The sequence below is a fragment of the Opisthocomus hoazin genome, chromosome 23 (genome assembly GCF_030867145.1).
Source record: "Opisthocomus hoazin isolate bOpiHoa1 chromosome 23, bOpiHoa1.hap1, whole genome shotgun sequence".
In the NCBI taxonomy this organism is placed as follows: domain Eukaryota; kingdom Metazoa; phylum Chordata; class Aves; order Opisthocomiformes; family Opisthocomidae; genus Opisthocomus; species Opisthocomus hoazin.
Window position 1 is genome coordinate 5,538,739 of NC_134436.1, and position 21,869 is coordinate 5,560,607.

A 21,869-nucleotide genomic window follows, 5' to 3' on the forward strand; every position below is an offset into this window, starting at 1 on the left:
AACACATGTGCAGTATGAGTCAATATTCCACGAACGGCTGCATATCATGCAACTTTTGCATTCAATCTGAAACATACAGACATTAAAGAAAAATACACTCAATTTATGCAAGGCATGGTTATTCGTGAAAACCAGCTCAAAACCACACGACTTTGCCTTTTCGCTCACTACTGCTAATTTTGCAAATGCCCTGGTTTTCCCCTCATGGCCTGATGCCCAGGGAAAACTTTTTTAATTGGCACTGAGGAAAATGCATCTTTTAGCACACCTTTGCAAGGAAGATCTTGGCCTGAGAGCCTGTAGGTTTGCTGCCGTTACTGTAAAGAAACAACTCTCTTAGAGTGCCAGTTCAGCAAGGATAAATTTTGAGTGTACAGTCTCCAAAGTCATGAAGTCTTTTCAAATAGCTTTGAGGAGAAGACTTTTAGCCCTGGCATATACAAATTGTCTCTGTTCTCGTTCTCCTCTTCCCATTTGCCTCTAACTCCTGTCCCTGCTGCTGAAGAAACACGTTGCTGTGCAGACCAGAAGGAAGCCAGATCTTCTCCTGTATTTCAACAGCCTTCCAAGACACACCTTAACCCTCATCCTTTCCTTAGACATGAGACGGATTAAGTCGCTCTTCTGCCTCTATTTCCATTCAAGCAGACTGCCATTATTTGGATAAGCCACAAACAGTAATTATTCTGTATTAGTTCAGTTGACTTTCTGGGACAAAGTAGGTCTAGAGCTCCAGGACACATTATGAGCATTACAGAACATCAGCTTTCTTGCACGGCATAGAACAGGTTAAGCAGAGAGCATGGTCTAGGTGTTAAAAGCCACATCTAGAATAGAAACTCTGGGTTCCTGTTAAGAAAGACTTCTATTGCTTTCGTTGGGATCTATAAACAAGGTGAAGAGATATAACAAAGCAAAAAAAAAAAAAAAAAAAAAAAGTAGAGCATAACAGGTTTTGCACATTACCAGAGAACTGGAGAGGATATTAGCAGTACTGGACAACAACGAGCACCATGTATGCACAGACATCGACTGTCTTCATTCTCTCATTTCATTATGTTCCGAATCTCATCTTTTAGAATGACAGGAACTTAATCCAAAGTTCGTATTAGATCGAGGCTAAAGAAAAAAGTGGAAGCCCAGGACTTGAGATGCAAGTATTTTGCTGTAATGCAAGCACTGTAGTATTCCAGCTTTGTAATAATTCCATCATCCCTTTCCTCCAACAAGAGAAATTCAAAAGCCCAGTTGTGTGTGTAATACTTCTGCACACTGAGAGCACGATCCTGCTGGAGGCTAAAGACTGTTTATCCACAGATCAGTAGTCACTGTGCAAACTCACATCTTCTGTTCCTTCTATACTCCTCAATTTTGGCTCCGAGAGAATACTCAAGTATCACCAAATGGAGCTTCATTAGGGGCGACTAAATAATTAATCTTATATAAGCAGACAGAGTTCGGGTATTTTCCTACAAAACAGTAGGATTCAAATAAATTAAGTCACAAAATGTGGAATTTTTAAGGAGAACCCATTATAGCATATTTATGTAAAATGCTTTACAGCTCAACAAAAGTAAAATGCTGCTAAATGCCAATCACCATATCGCAAACAAGCATACACAGCTTATTATTTCCAGTCTTGCTTCCACCAACCTTAAATGTTATTTCAACATCATTAGATTAAGGAAGGTCTGGATTTATAATGTAATATTAGAAGATATTAGATATATGTTAACTTTGCAGATAGACGCATGTCTAACAAGAAAGGAAAGACAGATGTTTCATCAATGCAGACCTAAAGGGGTGAGGTAGAAAAGGGAGGATCAGATAGGATGGAAGCCTTCACTGGCACACAAGGTATCTACAGGACCCAATTCTCAAGTTCTGAGATAGCATTAGACTTCAATTCTGCTGCACACATGAATGGAGTAAGCATTCTGTGTGAGGGCAGCAACCTTCTTTCTTTCACACATTAAGAGTCTACAACAAAAATGCTGAAAAGCATGGAAAGACTGCAAGGTTGAGTACTGCTGTACAAGACAGTTTAGACTAAGTCCCAGCTACTGTCAAATCTGTTAAGAGTTATTACTAGCATTTTTGTGCCAAACAAGCAGCAAAGGCTGAAAGTAGCGGATGAAGAAGAGCGATGATTTAAGATTTCAATAGATTGCTAAGCTCATGCTGGAAGCAGACCTCAGGTGGGAGCTGAGCTTTATTTGGTTTCTCCGACAAAGCACCGAGCCAGCCACATGCTTCTTTAAGAAATGCATTCTTACTGCATAGCACAAAGGCTGCCTAGTGCCTGAAAAAGCATTCAGGACTTTCAATTCGTGCCACTTGCTCAAAGGAATCGGTAGCCTCAGCATAGGCTGCCTGCACTGACGTTTACCACCAGCCATGACAAACAGCTGAAGCCCAGATGGGCTGCCCTCTTTCCCCTCTGAGGCTCAGCACCCTCATTGCAGCAGTTGTTTGGGATCTCTAAACCAGCAATTCCACATGCGTGTCTGGACAAGCTCAGAGTAACCGCTGAGATGATGGGGAACTGCGAAGACCTTTAAAACCCAAAGCTCAGAAGACTGACATGGCTTTGCATGAGCTGGCTTCCATTTATTTCCATAGGCACTTGTATTACTACCCAAGAAATAAAAGTTTCCAGAATGTCTCCTGAAAACATACCGCATGCTAAGTCCTAGGCAGGGATGATGTTGGGTAAGCACCCTGGAAGCTTGTTTCTTTGCCAAAACATCCAGCTGATGCAGTGTGAAATTCTCATCATCTTCATCAGGCTTCAGTCCAAGTATGCTGAATTATTTACTCTATGTCAGTCTGTAAGCATTAAGCTTAAAAACTGTATCACTTCAGAAATGTTATGTTTTTAAAAGCAGCATCTTTGTCAAACTGATAATGTCTATGGAAATTAGTGCCCAGCATAACAGCATAGCTCTCTTTACTGAACAGTAAAGTCCATGACAGGAAAATCCATCCAGGCTTTCCAACCATGTCCATCACATCAACATTCAAGCATCTTAGACTGACAGAAACAATATTAAAAAAGAAAGTGTAGATTATCTCAAGGCAGAATTTTTATCAGCATCTTTATCATAAATATGGATCAGTCTGCCATTTTAATTCACATCTCTTTCCACAGAAACGGTTGCTTTCATTAAAAGGGCTACGCAAGAGCCCATTCAAATATACAGATACTTGCTGTAAATAAATTTCACAGTCATGTAAAAACTCACACACCTTCCTTCCCCAGCTTGGATCTTTGATGGGAATACAAAGCTGTGGATCAACATTATTAATAGCCAAGTTCATAATGAAAACACATCTCCATTCTGTAAATCACAAGTGTGTCAGGAGTAGAAACACCCTTCGGTGGTAGTTCTGAAGACAAAATTATTTCTCCCAAAAGATACTGAATAGATAAGCTAGGCACTTTCTTGCCCATTAATTCTCAAGCATCACAAAGGCTCAAGGAAGCTTAGGGAAGAAAAGCAAAATAGTGCAATTAAGATTGAGAAAACAGTACTTGTTCAGAGATGTGCATTTGCATAAGCACACCAAGCACAGAAACAGGGTGCAAAACAAGCATTTAACAAGTATGAGACCACCAAGTCTAAAACCAGAAGTGCTGAGATACTTCAGATATCCTGAGAGTGAAGCCACTCTGGCCAGCGTGCTAGAGTTCCTCCTAGGCAGCACAGCGCAGCACAGCAGCCTGGGGTTCTACCACTTCACTTACCTTCAAGTTGTGCTATACAATTGTTAGATTTCAATCTGATTTACATTAAAAGAAATACAACCCCCACCCCCAAACACACCCAGCTATGGTACTCAACCACTTGAGGCCAAACAGAAGATGGAAACTGGAGGGGGGGGGGGGTGCATTCAGCTGAAATAATCTGTGCCTGGAATGCCTGCTCTGAAACTGTCCCCAAATGGGTTTTCTCCATTTGCTGCCAAGCACCTCTAATGCAATCCAGACAGTCAAGGACACAGTCAGAATGTTAATATGAAAGCATTAAAATTCCCATTGAAATAGGACCTGTCAAGCTACTTTATGTAACATGATTTATCATTTCCAAATGTAGTAACAAGGGATTTTATTGTACAAGAGCATGTTGTACACAATGGGGCTCTGGGTTTGCATTCCACGCTAGCCAAACTAGAATTTCTGACAAAGTTTATGCTAGTACATGTCCAAGTTACTGGTGTGTGTATGAAAGGGGAACTATCTGCATTAGAAATTGATGGGGTACAGAATACACTTAAAATGAGAGCTCTCTGCACGTTTGTGTGCATACTAAGTAGAACTGGACACCTCTGATTGCTGCTGCTGCATGGCTCTAAAACAGCGCTTGTGGGAAGAAGCCGAACTGTCCCCATCTACCAGGGCACTTGCATCATGCAGTAAAAATGGACTGTCAAAAGCTTAAGGAAGTTTTTATTTCCAGTCTTACATGTCATTCGGCTAACTGATGTCTTCTGCAAGTTCAGTGCAGTCAAACTGAGAGCAGGCTGCAAACGGCTGGTTAAGTTTCCAGTGGATGGCCTTCACTTTCCAACCCCAACTTCAAAACCCCAACCTCAAAAACACACGATCTCCAGCATTTACCATATTTAACACAGCAGCTAAAATCAAGGCAAACTGCCCAAGTTCTGTACTAATAACACCCACGGAGAGTTACAGAACAGAGCACATACCCTGTCACGACTTAAATTTTGTGGGGTTTTGTGTCTGTAAACACAGTTTCTTACCTCTCCATTCTACGTACCAGCTTCTCAGAAACACAGAAACATTTCAGCTCTATCAGCCTTCCATTCTTTTTTTATACTTTCACTTTAAGTAGTTTAGATAATGTAACTGCAATGTAAACTACATGTATAAATTTGAGGCAGAGTTGACTAGTACAGTACAGAAAAACACAGATGTTGACAAGAATCGGAGCTGCTCTCTACACTGGGAGAGGCATCACACCAGCTGCTAGTGCAAAAGCAACACTGGCATAAATTGGTAGCAGTGTCAAAAAAATATTCTGCTTCATTGTTTTTATTTGGAGCAAACTGCAACTGGTCAACATCTATCCACATAAGATGGAGTTAGACACAAAAGACTGATTCTGTTGTATTTTGTTATATTGCTGCACTAGTTTTCTTACTAACTTCTTCATTGACGTACTACTAATCTTGAACGTCATTCAAGTAGATGTTCTGTCCTCTTCCCCTGCCTAAGTGTGCTATCCATGCCCAACTAAACTCAAATATGCTTTGGAATTTTTTCATTTAATTAATAAAATACACACCAAGAATGCCTGACTGCAATAGATGATGCAAAGCTGATTACAACTGATGTGGTCAATTTATTGCATTCCAGGCAGTGGATCCCAGATCCAAAACCCTGGACCACTCCACTTTTACAACACTAGTCACAATCAACAATGAATTCTTTTGGGCCTTCCCATTCTTGCTCCGCCATTCAGCACTGGCAGTAAGAATCAAGCTTACTCCAAGGAATAAAAATCAAATGCATATAGCCATTCATGTTTGCTATTTCAATCCAGGAGGGATCTGCAATGCAAGCTTAAAAAAGAAAACTATTTTCTGTTGGAATCATGAGAAGTGAGCAAAAGCCGTAATGGAAGCCAGCTCTTCCTAGACAAAGTGGAAGATGAGTGGAAAAAAGCTAAAGAATCTGATGCTACAATTAAGGGATGAACAGCTGGCAATAAGGAATGTGATATTTAAACCAAGAGGCTGGTAATAAAATGGTGGATGAAGTTCAGTGGACATACGTAATAAGTGATGCACAAGGGAAAACCATCTAACTTCATATTCTAAATAACAACTAAATTAACAGAAACAGACTCCTACCACTACGACTGAGAAGCTACATCTTGACGGTAGCCGTTTCACTGAGATACCACCTCAGTGCTCAGCAGCTACCAGAAAGCAAATCAGTGTTAGGCATTGCTAGTACAGGACTAAAGAACAAAACCAGAAGATACCATGACACTGCCTGAATCCTGAACAGCAAATGCAGTTCTGGTCCCCAGATCTCACAGGGAGTCTGAAGATCCAGACAAGGCACAAGACGAGATCGCGGAATGTGTCTACATCAGCACTTTGGCTTGGATCAGAAGAGCAATTTTGAAACTCATCTCCCAATCACTGCCGCCTCGCGCACAGTGATTCTCATCCACATGAGCTGGATTCTCTAAGGGAATCTAAACAAGGAGACAGCCACCACCACACCAAATGCTAACTAGCAGCCAGTCCACAGCACTAGGCTAAAATCAGCTGACACAAACTTCTGTGAGATGCAAGTAAGCATAGGCATCAAGTCCCAATTCATTCTACAAATCCCATCCTAACTCACCATGAGGTTCGATAATGAGGACACAGCCAAAGCTGAGAGGAGGTATATCTCGTTTAGGGCAAGCACCTAATAAAACTAGGACACTTTACTCTGGGGAAGACAAGACTGAAGTCCTCTCCATGATACGGCTCTGAAACAATGGAAGCAGCATGGAAAAGGACGAGCAAGGAGTAACTGCTCAGGCTCTTTTCCTAAATGAGATGATAGCTCTGGAAGTATCTGAGTGGCAGACTGCTAGCAATTGGGTGATTCTTTGAGTAAGAAAAACCACACACTTTCCTTGTTACTGTCCTCTTTCTTGTAGGACCCACCACTGTCAAGACAGGATACTGGCCTTGATGTACAAAATGTAGTCTGACCAAGTTGGACTACTCTTGAAAAAGGCAAGACAGGCATGCTAGATGGAACAGAAAACAAAACACACACCAATCAGAGAAAAGGGGATACAAACTTTTGTAACAAATTACTGAAAGAAACAATCTTGCCCTTCTTTTAGGGGCATAACCACAGGCTTCATCACCATACCAGCAGATGCAGCGGGTTCAAGAGATCCTACAATTCAGTTTACTACTGAAAAGCATTATTCAGATAGAAAACTTCTGCCACGCATCGTAACACAGCCTGCAAAGCTTACAGACTTACAGACGCTTGGGGATAGGCCCAGAGAGACAGTTAAACCATGGGTCCAAAACACTAAACTTGAAGTTACAAACTATCTAGGAAACATCTCTTTACTGCCAGAGGTCTGAAAGAAAACCCAAAAGCTAGAAGAAGTCACTAAAACAGAAGGCATTTAAAACTAAGAGGGAATCTGCCTCAGGACATTCCTGTGCTTCAACCTTTCCAGTGTATTTCTCATCCAATCTTCTCTCTGCATTTTTACACTTGGTCAATAAATATCTCTTATTCTAGCACTCAGACAGGATTTATGACGCACTGCAAGTGCTGAGCAATTAACAGATTTAATGCCCGATTCATTTCCTTCTTCAAAGGGAGACTGGAGAACAGGGGAAGGCTGGGTACTACTGCTGCGGGTACATCACACACATACAGGATCTGACATTCCCTCCACCACTACTGTAAGTCAGCACGCCCCTGCTCTTCCTGTAGATACCTTTTTCACTGTTTAGATTCCCAACTGTTATTCATTCTTCAGCTTAATCACCGAGGGAGTTTTTTTCTACCCTCAGTATGGATTTTTACACACCATCCCACATTTTCACCATAATTTATCAATTGCTTTTTCCACTCCATTTCACTGAATTTCTAATCTCATTTCCCCAACTACACTGACTACAATCATCACATAGCAGTGACTTTAAAAAATTCAGTATGCTCCACTAATTTCACAATGTGTTAAAAGAGATAACAGAGGGAATACATTCTTTCCATTTCAGCGTGATTACTTTAACTTGCATATCAGAAACAACAGTACACAGCCGAGGAGGAGGACGGGCATTTCTGCGAAAGGAAGCCAGAGCTCTGCAATCTTACACCGGTACTGACCAACCTTCAGCGAGAGAAATGCCACCAACTCTCACGTGCAAGACCGAGCATTTGCCTCTTCCACATTTTTAATTAGCATTTGGTGGATGTTTTGTTCTGAATCACGCCGATAGGGCTTCATCCAATCCAGCGGCACATTTGTCTGAGGGATTATTACAGATTCATCATATACTAATAAAACACCCTGCTCTGAAAGGATTTTTAAATGGCACAACTTAGCATCTTGCTTCCCAGCCACAGTCTTAAGTTCTGTATAATGTCAATGTTGAGCACAAGCTACTTTCACAAGCAATTAAGACAGACTACATGAAGTACCTAGCTCAGCCCGCAGGCTATATAAGACTTGGCTTTCAGTTTTGTTCATTTACTTTGTCCTTGTCTTTGGTAAATAGAAATCCTTGTTTTACTTTCTCTCTACCACACACTGCATTCTGTTCTCCAAATTATACCACCCTAATCTGCACACGGACCAGTTTTACTCTATGCTGAAGTAGTTTTCGCCAAAAGATTTCAAGGTAAGGTATGTAACACAGCGCTGTTCCTAAACAAACTCCACTGACTAAAAAAGAAAAGAAAGAAAAACGGTATCTCTGAACTAAGTTTCACCTCATACATGCTCAACAGCATACATAAGATTCTGCTTCATCCCATTAATATTTCTTCAGCCAATTCTACTTGCCGCAGTGCTACAAGCCACATAGTTTGGTTAAGTTGTTGCCATTTCTGCAACTTTAATTCTGAAATCAACTTTAACAGTATTTAAGTTTAAAGACTAGACAGTCTAAATTTTATGATATCCCAACCTCATCTCTCAACCCTATAAAAGCTATTCAAATTAAAAACCACTGGGATAAGAACAAAGAGGCAACGGAGGGGAGGGAAGTCCAGTATCGTATCGTGATGCCGTCAAATGCACAAGCTCATCAGCATGACATGACATTTACTCCAACCAGGCTTCAAATACTGTGTGCACACTAAATGCCTAAACACTGGAAAAAAACTGCTCAGAGTCCAATATTACATACCAAACAGTTTTTAGGATGTCTTGCTAAATATTTAACTGCCTACATCACCTCTACTCAAACTGAGTAGCAACAGTAACTAACTTGATTCTGAGAACCTACGTGCCTTTAGCTAAAAAGACGACACCATTAAGCTTGCCAAGCTTCAACAGAAGTGAAGAAGTACTACTTTTTCCGTAAGTCAAGTTACCTTATGTAAACCAAGGCAGAAAATCAGACTAATCCTATTGAATTTCTACAAAAAACAATATTAACAGTCATGAAATAAAAACAGTGCCGAAGGGTTAACACTTTATGATGATAATCACAGAATCACAGAATGGTAGGGGTTGGAAGGGACCTCTGTGGGTCATCTAGTCCAACCCCCCTGCCGAAGCAGGGTCACCCAGAGCAGGCTGCACAGGACCGTGTCCAGGCGGGGCTGGAATATCTCCAGAGAAGGAGACTCCACAACCTCCCTGGGCAGCCTGTTCCAGTGCTCTGTCACCCTCAGAGGGAAGAAGTTCTTCCTCATGTTCAGACGGAACTTCCTCTGCTTCAGTTTGTGCCCATTGCCCCTTGTCCTGTCGCTGGGCACCACTGAAAAGAGCTTGGCCCCATCCTCCTGACACCCACCCTGCAGATATTTATAAGCATTTATTAGGTCCCCTCGCAGCCTTCTCTTCTTCAGGCTGAACAAGCCCAGCTCCCTCAGCCTCTCCTCGTAGGACAGATGCTCCAGTCCCCTCATCATCCTCGTAGCCCTCCGCTGGACTCTCTCCAGTATCTCTTCATCTTTCTTGAAGTGGGGATCCCAGAACTGGACAGAGTACTCCAGATGGGTCCTCACTGGGGCAGTGTAGAGGGGAAGGAGAACCTCCCTCGACCTGCTGGCCACACTCCTCCTACTGCAGCCCCAGGGTGCCATTGGCCCTCTTGGCAGTCAGGGCACACTGCTGGCTCATGGTCAACCTGTCGTCCACCAGGACACCTAGGTCCCTCTCCATAGAGCTGCTCTCCAGCAGGTCAGCCCCAGCCTGTACTGGTGCATGGGGTTGTTTCTCCCCAGGTGCAGGACCTTGCATTTGCCCTTGTTGAACCTCGTCAGGTTCCTCTCTGCCCAACTTTCCAGCCTGTCCAGGTCACGCTGAATGGCAGCACAGCCTTCTGGTCTATCTACCACACCTCCCAGTTTGGTGTCACCAGCAAAATTGCTGAGGGTGAATTCAGAGGTCAATTTTAAGATAAGTATCACTGATGATTTAGTATGTTTGATCCCGCTGCCTGAAAATCTTTTCAGGACTACTGGTTACCATTCAAATTCTGTTCAGGAACAGAACAAACCAGCTTCGAGACACACAGCTTCGATTCCACATTTTAGATAATCATATGGAGTTAAAACCCACACAAACTAAACAACGAGAACACCAGATACTCACATTCCCCATGTATTCTGAAAGTAGATCCTGCAAGGCCTGTCGCACTGCATTACACTCGGCAACTATACGTTCCCGTCGGTCATCACGTGTGCAGGATGAATCAGCCATCAGGGCTGCTCCGCTAATGATGCTCTCCAGGCGCTCTTCCAGGGAAGGCCTAAAACGTTCTTCGCTGAAGGTCGATGGATCCACAATAATTTGTTTCTAGTAAAATAAAGATTTTAGAAATTACTAATCAGACCAAGCAGCAAGTTACTGTTAAGTCATCAGGACAACTCATGTTTACAGCAAACCCCTGATCAGGCATAAAAAGCAAACAACAGACAATTTTGGCAGTGAGGATGATTTTCATGAGTAGTTTTGTAAAATTACTAAAAGGTTCCCCAGCAGATTACATTGCTAGTCATTTCTTGTGCTGCTTTGACAGCTAAACAAAACTTGGCCACAGGAAGCCTCATTACATGAATGGCAAAAATAAAACGTGCCAGCACAAATAAGGTTCAAAGTACAGAACTCTTCTTAGCTACTTGTCAATCCGGACATGCCTTCACTAGTTAACTTGTCAGATATAATTATCCCTTCATGAACAAAAAAACCAAGGAAAACAAACATGCAAAATTAGCCCCATATATAGTGCTCTGCTGTCCTAGCTTATCTAGTCTTTGTTCTCTTTACCGTTATGCAGGTAAATACAACAGTAATCTCAAAAATTCTCAAAGTGAAGCATCAACACCAATGTTTCAAACAGCACAGAAATCACTTCATGGCAGAACACTATCCCAGGTTTATCTTGACAGAGTATTAGTGAGTCTTGCAGTATGAGCTGTGCTTAAGGCTGAAACAGCAGTACTGATGTAGCTGCTTTTCAAAGGGCCGATCCCACCACCCGCAGCAGTTCACCAGGAAGCAGCAGTGTGGTATTTATCACCTCGTGAGTACTTTCAGGTCATTTAGCTATACAGCTTTTCAATTTAAGAAAAAATTATCTGTCCGTTTCAAGCTTTGGCGGTTTGTTAGGGATTGGGCGGGTTTTCTTTCCACTACGGGAGCAAGAGGGGAGGATGTTGCCAATCCTTTGTAAAAGAAGCCTGAAAGTTTTTTTGAAATGGAAGCTTTTACAACCAGTTTATACGCCAGCTAAGTTCAACAGCAACATCACAGCCACAACTTCTCCCAGCAGCCAACACACTTCATCTCCCTACAGAGTAACCACGCAGCCTTCGCAGCAGGATTAGAACATGGTAAGTGTTCTCCAACACTCTCCTCATTTTTCCTGAAACTTTTAGCCATGCGGATAATACAGTAGTAGTACGCTACAACTCCAGAACCGCACCATCAAAAACAGACATAATGATTATCTTGTTATCTTCTGGTAGCCATTTAATATTTTACCATCACAGTAAAAACACTGGAGTATCTGGGGGCATGCGTGTGCAAAGCCTCTATTACAAGAGCGCAATAATACTCAAACGTTAGCAGGAAATTAAGTGCAGGGATAACATCTGCCAAGAAGCTGAACACATTTGTTTTGTCAGTCTCCTCTGGCAGGAAAGAGATGACAAAGCTATTGCACACAACGCGCATTGAAGCCGGCCTGCTGAACAAGCCCTGCTGCTATTAGAGAGCCCCACAAAGCGGAACTAAAAGCTCAAAAGCTCCATGTGAACTGCAACACTCAAAAAAGTCTCTGGCCACATATTAGAGAGTTCATACAGTAAAATATGGCCATATATCAGAAATCACATTAAATGGTTTGAGCTAGATTAGCCAATCCATGAACCTGAACGGAACTGCTCCTTCAATTCTACATACCCGAGTCAGGCCCTAACAACGTGTGCTGTGCCAGGACCTGCCTTCCCCTCCCACAGATGTGCCCAACCTGAGGCACGCTCCTAAGGATTACGTAGCTGAGCATACAACTGATGGAATTTAAGAAAAGCAGACCTTAAACCGAAATCAAAGTCACAAAGATCAAGACAACCATGATAACCTCTTGTTACTCAAGAGTTCACACAGAAAGGCTTCACATAGGGCACAGGGAGAACTCACAGTACTTTATCCAGGTTGGATGGAGCTCTGAGCAACCTGGAAGATATTCCTGCTCATGGCAAGGTGGTTGGAACTAGATGATCTTTAAGGTCGCTTCCAACCCTCACCATTCTATGATTCTATCCTGGTAAAACAAACATGGCAGAGAACGTAATATAGGGGACGACAAGAGTGGTAAGAGCAAAAAGGAGAAGGTGAGCTGTGTCTGGCAAAAAAAAAAAAAGTATTAAACACCTTTTGAGTGATGGCTTTGCAATATTAAATAAAGTTTTAGAGGCAAGTTAGTGCCAAGGTGTTTAAAATTCAGAGGCAGAATCACTGGTAGACACTGAATACTGGCTTCAAAAGGAAGGTGTTCTCAGTAAAAATGCATGGCTATCTTCAGTAACTTAATGAATGCAAGATAAAGAATACGACAGATCAGTACAACACATCAGTGTGAAATGACTTCACTCCCAACCAAAGATCACATTAAACTTCCCACTTCATGTTCCTCTCAGCAGGTAGTTTGGGCAATTCCAAATACATTATTCACTTTTAATAAATTTTTCTGTCACCTACAAGAACATGTTACATAAATATATTATGAAATAATCAATTTCAAATAAACCAAGGGCTTACATCTAATGTAGCAGTAGGCTAACTGCTATTTCAGAGCTAGTTTAACTTGACAGCCTTCAATCTCCAAGAACCACATATATAACTTTCTATATTCCATCAATCCGACTTTGGAAAAAGACTCTTTAAAAAACAAAAGCCTGTTTTACCTGGGACTTGCTGTATTTCAGTAGAAAATGATCTTTCAGGCAATATAAATAAAAGCAAGCTGTTGCTAGTAAATCAGGTGAATGAACACAAGAGTTGGAGTTACCACTTTTTCTTACATAAAGGGTTCAAAACTTACGTCAAAGTTGTTCAGAGCATAAGCCAGTTCTCCACCTCCGCCCTGCTGCTGGGCAGCATCATCTGATGCAGTCGCTTGAGCTGCATTTGAGATGCCCGTGACCGCTTGCTGAAGCTGTTTGTAGATCAAGTCCCTGTTAGCTTTGTAAGCAGCTACATCAGGGTGCTGCAGACAGGCCTGGGACGCTGTATAAAGAATGGGAACGTTCTTCTGCAGAATTCCTCTGGCTGCCGCCATTTGATCACGGTGACCCACATCTTTCAATTCCTATTAGGAAAATTAAAGCAAAAAAAAAAAAAAAAAGCATTTGAGAACATTCCCCACATTTAACGCCCGTACACCATCTCTCTGCATCTTCAAAAGACAGGCAGGTTCTTTACCTAGCATGCTCAAATCTAACTATCTTCTGGTTGAGGATCCCTATTTTTAAGGGCTTAATTAATTTCAAAACACAGCAGCTTCACAAAGACAAAAAAAAAAAAATACACTGTAGGGCAATTCACAACTCCACAATTCAAAATCTGAGGTTGAATTTTTGCTCCTCTCCACAGTCGAGGACCAGCATTTTGAAAGCTGGTAACATCTGTAAATCAGGAGGACACAGAAGGTGTGAGTACACATTTTTCTCCCCACTCCTTTCTTCCAGTTTGCATTAAATCTAAAAAAATCACAAAGAAACCTAAATATTCAAAACAGAATACCTTACATTTTTAGATAACTTAAGAACAAAGCTAATTTTTAACTCAAATGAGCAAGAGGCTTCCCCCACAATCCTGTCTTGCACTTGCACAAGAGAAGCAAGATCTTTAATTTAAACTCCAAGACTCACAACCAGAATGTTTTCTTTAATCACACCTAGAAGATGGAATTTATTTTCCTCAAGAGACTCAGGTACTTAATTTTAGAAGAACAAGTATCATCTATTCAACTTCTTGCTCATCTCCAATGAGATGAAATTAATCCAATGACTGTAATTACCACTAATTTAAGATTAGCGAGCAAGTCCATACGTCTTTTCCCAAACACTCACTGCTGCAATTCTCTAAAGCACCATCACCTCTGTTCTGGAATAGAAGCACTATGATTAGATAAAGCTTCTGAGTCTAGCATGAGCAGCAAGTCTACAAAAGGAAGAATGAACGCAGTTATTAGTGGTACCATAATTTTAAATTTAACTCCTAAATCTAATGAAGAGGTGATGAAAATGAAGAAGAGGACAGCCTTACTGAGAAAAGGGAAAAAAAAAAATCTGACAGACTTTTCAAAATGAGTGGGTAATATGCGACGTCCGTAAGATACACACTAAGCAGGGAGGACACTCCAAGCAGGCTTACAGATTTTACAGATTTAGTACAACCACTTCCCATAGTGTGCAACAATCCATCACAAAGCAGTTTAAGAACATTTATTGCATTGCCATCACAGTCCTACTCCCATTTACTGCAATCCGATTTTAGATACATAACCAAATGGCAATCCATTTTAGACCGTATCCTGTTTATTTTGAAAGATGAATCTGTGCAAAAAGACCAAGCAGTGTCAGAGGTGCATAAGCAGTTTTGGTTTGTGCATGTCAGCAGAACAAACAAACAAAAAATGCTCTACAAGAATTACGCTATTTCTGATAAATGAGACTGCCCACACCTCTGCTTTCTTTTGAAAACTTACCTACACAAGAATGAGTCACAACAGTGCTGTTGAACAAAACAAATTTTTCAGGCAATTTAAGGTTAAGCACAAGCTATCCAAACACAGAACACGCAAGTAACAAAGAGGATTTTAAACCCTTTTTCAAATGGGCATTTCACTGCAAGACTACCCAGCATCGCCACTCATTGTCTTCGAACAGGCTGTAATTCTGTGCCCAGCCATAACTTTTGCTCCCTGTTTAAACGGACACGTTCGGTCTCTCTCTGCAAACCACAAAGGCAGTGTGGTCTAGTGGTGAGTACACCGGGCACCGAGTCAACATGTCGATTCTCCTTCCTTACCCACACCTGCACTGCTTCACAATGGGAAGTAGCATTTCATGCAGGTACTAAAGTATTAACATAAACAAATGCTAGTCAAACAAATCCAGTCAGAAGCAGTACACACAGCTAAGCAGACTTTCTGCTTACCAGGCAAGCTCAGATTGCCTAAACACAGTGGAGTGCAACACAAAGTAGTGGCCAATAAAGTAAAAAAATTAGCAAAAAAAAAAAAAGTATTAGCAGCAATGGGTACTGTCCAAGAGAAGAAAGGCTGCCTTATTTTGAAGAAAATAAAAAAGAAATAATATATAGAATAAAGAGCTGACATCACTATACCTGTTGTCTTTTGGCTGCCATTATGTTAAGCTTGTCCACTTCCGGTTTAAGGGCTTTGTACTGGATACCCAAATCCTGCTCCGTGCCAGCATTTCTCAGTTTCAAGATCCCTTCTTCCACCTAAGAGAATATAAATTCACATATTTTTCCAAGTAATACACTCCACAGTTCAGGAAGTAGTTCAGATTGCACTTCATAGCAGACAGAGAAAGCAATCTTCCTCTGCCCGTTTTTATTTTTCGGAGAGAGATACTTCAAAGGCTAATAGTACTCAAGGCTTAGCCACTACTTGATAGTCACCAGCTACCAGAGACAGCCAAGTACACGCATCTGAAAGTGGATGAAGGAGCCCAGGGCCCTGGCAGAGCTGCGGCAGTGGCTGAAGGGCAGGGGAGAGTCCTCAAAACCCTGCCACAAAAGCAGGCCCAGTATCAAATCTCATTTCATTTCAAATTCTGTACAAGCTCCCCACCCACCCTCTTGCTCATGGGAAGAAAAGGCTTCCTCAGATATTCCACATTCATTTTATTTAGTCTACTGAAGCTATTCATCCCTAGTAGCTACAAGGGAGTACTGGTTATAAGAAAGCCAAATTATTTCTTTAAGATTAAAAAGCTGGTCATCACCTACAGTTGCAGGCCGTAGTGCATTTAGTTTCAATACCAAAAGTCCAGAATAAATTGCAACAGGATGTCAAAAGCTACTGACAATGAGTGTAAAAAAACAAGTGACAAACACCCATTGCACACCCTAAGAACCTCTCTGCTCCAGGAGCGAGCAGCTGACAGCGCGCACACCAGGGTGAGCACACATGCATGAAATAAAGCCCCTCTGTCAGCGCACGCCCGGCGTGCCAGGCGCAGCAAAGGGAATCACAGCACAGAACTACACTTACTACTTTCAGTTGAACAAGCAGCTTGTAGACATCTGCCATGTCAGCCAAAATCAGCAGTCGCGTAACGGCGGAGAGGAGAGCACGCGCCGCTCGGACCATGTTCCCTCGCTTCACGGAAGAGCAGGGGTCATCGGCAAACTCCCCCGAAGCGCTCTTCATCAGGTCACCTGGGCAGTGGGAGAAGATGGTCCGAGTTTAACATCACACCGCATTTCTTAAGGGGCTGCAAGGATGCCTGGGCAAGACGATCTAAGTCTTGAAAACAAAACGTGTTTGCTTAAATACACCCAGCAATTAAGATTGCATGTAGCTACCTCTAAGTATGGTAACTACACGCTATCAGGGTAGAGGGGCTTGTGCAGGGAGGAAGGACTGGGAAACAACACTTTGGTCCTTATTTCCAATTGTACAGATGTTTCAACATGCCAAAATCCTCTGGAGGGACAAGTTCAGCATGCCTTCGCCATTACATGCAGGACTGCAATTATTTCACGAACTACAATGCTTTCAAAGCTTAAGCAAAAGCTTTGATTTGTGTGCGTGTAGGAGTTAAGCAGAAAGCAGCAGAAAGTACTCTAAGCACACAAGGAAACAGCACAGCTCATGGGACCGTAAACAACTCGGAGCGATGACCTGGCTGGATATGCCCTGGTCTGCATTCAAAGCAAGGCACCGCTTAGTAAAACGCTCCAACGTTTCATAGCCCGTGGGTCTGCATCTGGTGCAGGAGGAAAGAATTTGGGTTTCAGACGGTAACAATGCAATTGGTTAACTATGAAAAGCAGAGGCCACTTTACACAGCTAGAGAAATTCCTCCAGAAGGCATTCAGAAAGTATAGAACTAACGTCTGCATATAGTCAGAGGAGTAAGTTTTGGATTTCTCCCTCCCCTCTTTCTGGGGCAGCATTTTGCTTCCAGTACCACAGTTCCTACACAGCAGCAAGTTTTGGAATCCACACTGTTATTCTTGGATCTCTCTGCATTTCAGAAACATTTGGTGAACAGCTAGGATTTAGTTCAGGAAACACTAGGTACTCAAGGCCAAAGATTTGCAGGCAGCTAGAGATGACCAGAAAGCAGGCAAAGTGTGTTATAACTAACTGCTGTGTCGGAGGCTTCCCAAACTTGTATGAAAAAGTGTGGCCAAATGCCAAAACAGAAACAGCAAGTCTCATGCTATGCAAGAAGAAAAGAACCTCAAATAGTGCTTCACAAGTGAAAGCTGACAGTGACTCCCACCGAGCCACAACCAAATGGCGCCGGGCGAGATCTGCACCAAAATCTCAAGCTGATGCTGTAGCATCAACCTGCCAACAGCTCGCCCGCTCCCACAACCAAGCAACCAGTGCAGCGTATCTCCAATATGGGCAGTGTTTCAATTTTAAGGACTTTTTTTTTTTTTTAACTACTCAAAAATACCTACAACTGGAGAGTCTGGGGTTAACCATCCACATACTTACCATTAAGCAATTTATATCTTGCCCTGAGGAGTTTCTAACACCCAAGCACTCTACACCTTCATAGCTAAATACAGCCCAAGCACAGCTGCCAGCCTGTCCAAGCAACTACATCAAGATACTCAATTTTGTTCAAAGGCTCCCTCCGATGTAACACCTTTCCATCATCTTAAATAATACGACAAAGAGTGGCATACAACATTTTAAGATACAAAAATATGCTACTTCAGTACTGTGGCATATGAAAAAAGCTTCTGTCCAGTACAGACCAGCTAAAAATACAATCTCAAGCTAACCCTTACCCAACTTTTTGAGGAATAGAACTCATTATTTTAACAAGTGCTCAGAGCCCCAGATTTCCAGATGGGTGAAAGACAAGGCATCTCCAATGCTGAAAAACTGCATCAGCCATGAGATTATAAAACCCCTACATAGCTGGCATGATCCTTTCTTTATTCCTTCTGGAAGAGGCAAGTAATAATGAAATTAACGTTGTCACCAGAAGTATGAAATCTATTACCAATCTCAAGAGTTAAGCATATATGCCAGAATCAAAATTCAATACAAATATTTTCTTCTATGTAAAATTCCCACATTTCCAACTCCTGAAAGAGAGGAACGTTGTTTTCATTTATTTCCTATTTAAAACAACTTAGAAAGGTGGTCACTCACTTCATCTGCATCTCAGAAATTGCTAACAAGGGTAAAAACCAAAATTATCCTCTAAGCATCTCTTAAATTGCAACCTCACAAGCCAGTCCTGAAATAAAACACTATTCCTTTTTATTTTAATGAGTGGCTTTAAAAGATTTAGTGAGTTTCAAACAGCTTGTCAGGGTGTCAAAAGACAACCAGCTTCCCAGAATTAAAAGAAGATTAAAGTTCTTGCATATATATTATTTTTCTGCAAATTAAAGAAACCTGGCTTTCAGACTTATTTTACAAAGAAAAAGCAACATGGGGTAGTTATTTTAGTTAGATTCAAAGGGTAAGAGGGAACTCTGCCCCGTCCTAAGTACACAGTTACTGCATTATGCATGTGCATTAGCAGTTCAAATTGGATCCAGCATCATCTTCTCATTTTCGAGTTTGAACCAGAGGTAACAACAGCAACTCTGAAAGCAGAATTTCAAGAGTTAAAAGAAATACACTGCAGAAGAGTCAGACTATGAGACTCAGATTATACAACTGGTACAAATTCTTATACAAGTAATCTGTTTTTCCAATATAATCTTAGATTTTCATTAGATATTACAAGGGATAGATAATAAAACAACGTCAAGAAAAGAGGCTGCAATGGTAGCCATACTAGGATCTTGTCAATAAAGCACTAAGAATTCAATTAAATCTAATGGAACAAAGCCCATTTCAGAAATAGTAAGATTTTAGTCCATCAAGACAAAATTACCATTTTCTAGTCTCATTCCCACCATGCCCACAGGGTCTGACAGCACTTTCAGACAGCACTATTAATCCTCCTCAGCAGCACAGTACATGATGACCACGACAGAGAGCTTTCTTTATACGAACACTGGTGGAACAGGAAAGCAGCAGAGAAGACGGACAAGGCAAGGCACCGAAGACCTAGGACACACGCAGGCATTGATGCTTTTTTGCCCCCAAGCCAGAAACTCGTGCCCACACATCACCTTGCACCCTTCAGCACCTTCCAGTTCAAAGTCCATCTCCGGGCTGCTTTGCTGGCAGTATTAGAAATACAAAGAGTGCCATCAGGCCATTCCTCTGCGTGCTCCTAGCATCCCTGCACAGTTCCCTAGGGGTTGCCTATTCCCCACCAAATGAAGGCAAGCATGAAATAAGTTTCAAAACTCTACCTATTCTGGACACTGAAGTTCTGTCTTACCACTAATGCCACCTTCAATGTCCACCATGAGTCTCACAAGAGGCTGCCTTTGCTTTCTACTATAAAGGACAAGGCCTCACACCTCTTTTCCATATCAGCATCGGAGGTGATACTTACGGCAACAAAAGCTTCTGTTAATTCCTTCATCTTGTCTTCAGTTAAATCCACATACTGCCTACAACATTCGTACAGCTTGCCAACAGCCATCTCAGAGCTCCCTTAGGTTATGGCTTTTCACAGATCTCTAGTCCTTGGCTGGAAGATTACTTCTAACACAAGTGGTACACTCCGAAAACATCTTTCTTGCAGGAAAACAACTGAAACTCTTTGCCTCCTTCCAAGAAATTAAGCTAACTGGTCACAACAGAATACTAAAGTTGAGTTTTCCAAGAATTCAGTGTTTAACTTCAAATTATTCTGCAACTGGCCTCCCTCTGTTCCTTGGAACTCCTTAAGCCATGTATCTTGTGTGAAGTACAGTTGAAAAAACCATTTTACCCTTTCATAATCTGCCTCAGTGTTCAGTTTTGGAGAAAGCTTCACTCCGAAACACAGGGCAGAAAGACACCATGCTGAATCAATAGGTTCACTCCCATACATTTAGGGCCATGAAACATGATAAAAGTCTACAGGATTCATAAGATCGTTCATCCATTCTCTTACCTCAAACCCTATGCAGGCTTAAGCTTTTTAATTTTAAGCTTTAATTTTTGGTCTTTTATGTAAAATTACCATAGGAAGAAACACAACAGTAAGAACACAGTTAATACCCTGGATCCTCACACTAGCATACAGATATATAGAGACAGTGAACTATGGTCATCAGTACTCCAGGAAAACAGGAATAGCCTGGTCAACATGACCCGAAAGAAATTTCCTTCTTGATCCCAGAGTTTGCAACCTGCCTCAGTGCCAATCACCTGGGTAGAAACTGGTTCCGTTCCAAAACGCCTCCAACAGCACCCGAAGAGCTGACCATTTCAATGTACAATCAGTCTCCAATGCTTCCCAAGAAGGTAAAACCCTACAAAGAGCTCATTACAGTGGGGGTAGTAAGACTGGGCAGGACCAATATTGCCCCTTCTATTACCCAGCAAAACTCCAGTGGCAGAAATTAATGTAACAAACACTGCAAGGATGCTGAATCCGAGACATTCATATCAGACTTTTTCACAGTACTAAGTCTTTTCTATGACCACAGCAGGATCTATGCCGAAAAACGCTTTGGCTCTTTGTCTTCACTATTCTGTTCAAAATTTTATTTTAAGAAGTTTCACTACTTTAAAAGAAGTCAAAAGTCCACAGGCTTTAAAGGGCCAGGAATCTTACTTCAGGATATTTCATGAACTTGTTCAATATTTAAAGCAAGTTGTAATTTATTCTTCCATTGCAAAAAATCAGAAAGACTTTGAAGACCCACTTCTATTGATTTAGTATGTAGCTATACTATCATTCATTCCAAATAGCTCTTTTCACTTCTTTGTTTTTACCCCCAACAAATCGGATTTTATGAACAAGCATGCTCACTAAAATCATGTACCCTCTCAATCTTCTTCTTGCTAGGCTAGAAAAAAAATTTTAATTTTCTCTGATGAGACAAGTTATCTATTGTCCTAATCATCTTCATAACCTCTATCTACACTCATTCATCTTTTTTTTATTATGGTAACTAAACCGCTCCCTACTCTAAATAGAGGCATTATTAATTCTGTTTTCCTGTCTTCTGCTGAAGATAAATTGTGCTATACATCTATAATCCTGCTGCTGCCGTCAGACACACAGATGCTGTGATTTCATGATCACCCTATGTCTGACCAAGATAACCAGATTGTCCCCTCCACTTCTGCCCCTCATTGCAAAAGGCAGATAAAGGCACCAACACCTGGAAGTTTTGCTAGGCCCACACACAGGCTTTGTATTACACTTCTGCCACTTCTCCAGTTCATGAATTCAACTGGTCTACCACAATCCTGGAAATACTTCTGAAGTGCATGGACTGCATATCATAGCATCATAGAATGGTTTGGGTTGGAAGCGACTTTGAAGATCACCTCGTTCTAAC

General features: G+C 41.6%; 1 protein-coding gene across 1 annotated transcript in view; it reads right to left on the reverse strand.

The window, feature by feature from the left end:
* CTNNA1 (catenin alpha 1) overlaps nt 1-21,869 on the reverse strand; it is a 119,942-nt gene that overhangs the window by 77,655 nt on the left and 20,418 nt on the right. Inside the window, exons 4-7 of the mRNA XM_075442013.1 lie at nt 16,486-16,652; nt 15,591-15,710; nt 13,282-13,548; nt 10,329-10,532 (exon numbers count right to left, since the gene is read on the reverse strand). Coding sequence (XP_075298128.1) covers nt 10,329-10,532; nt 13,282-13,548; nt 15,591-15,710; nt 16,486-16,652 — 758 coding nt within the window. The remainder of the gene's footprint in view (nt 1-10,328; nt 10,533-13,281; nt 13,549-15,590; nt 15,711-16,485; nt 16,653-21,869) is intronic.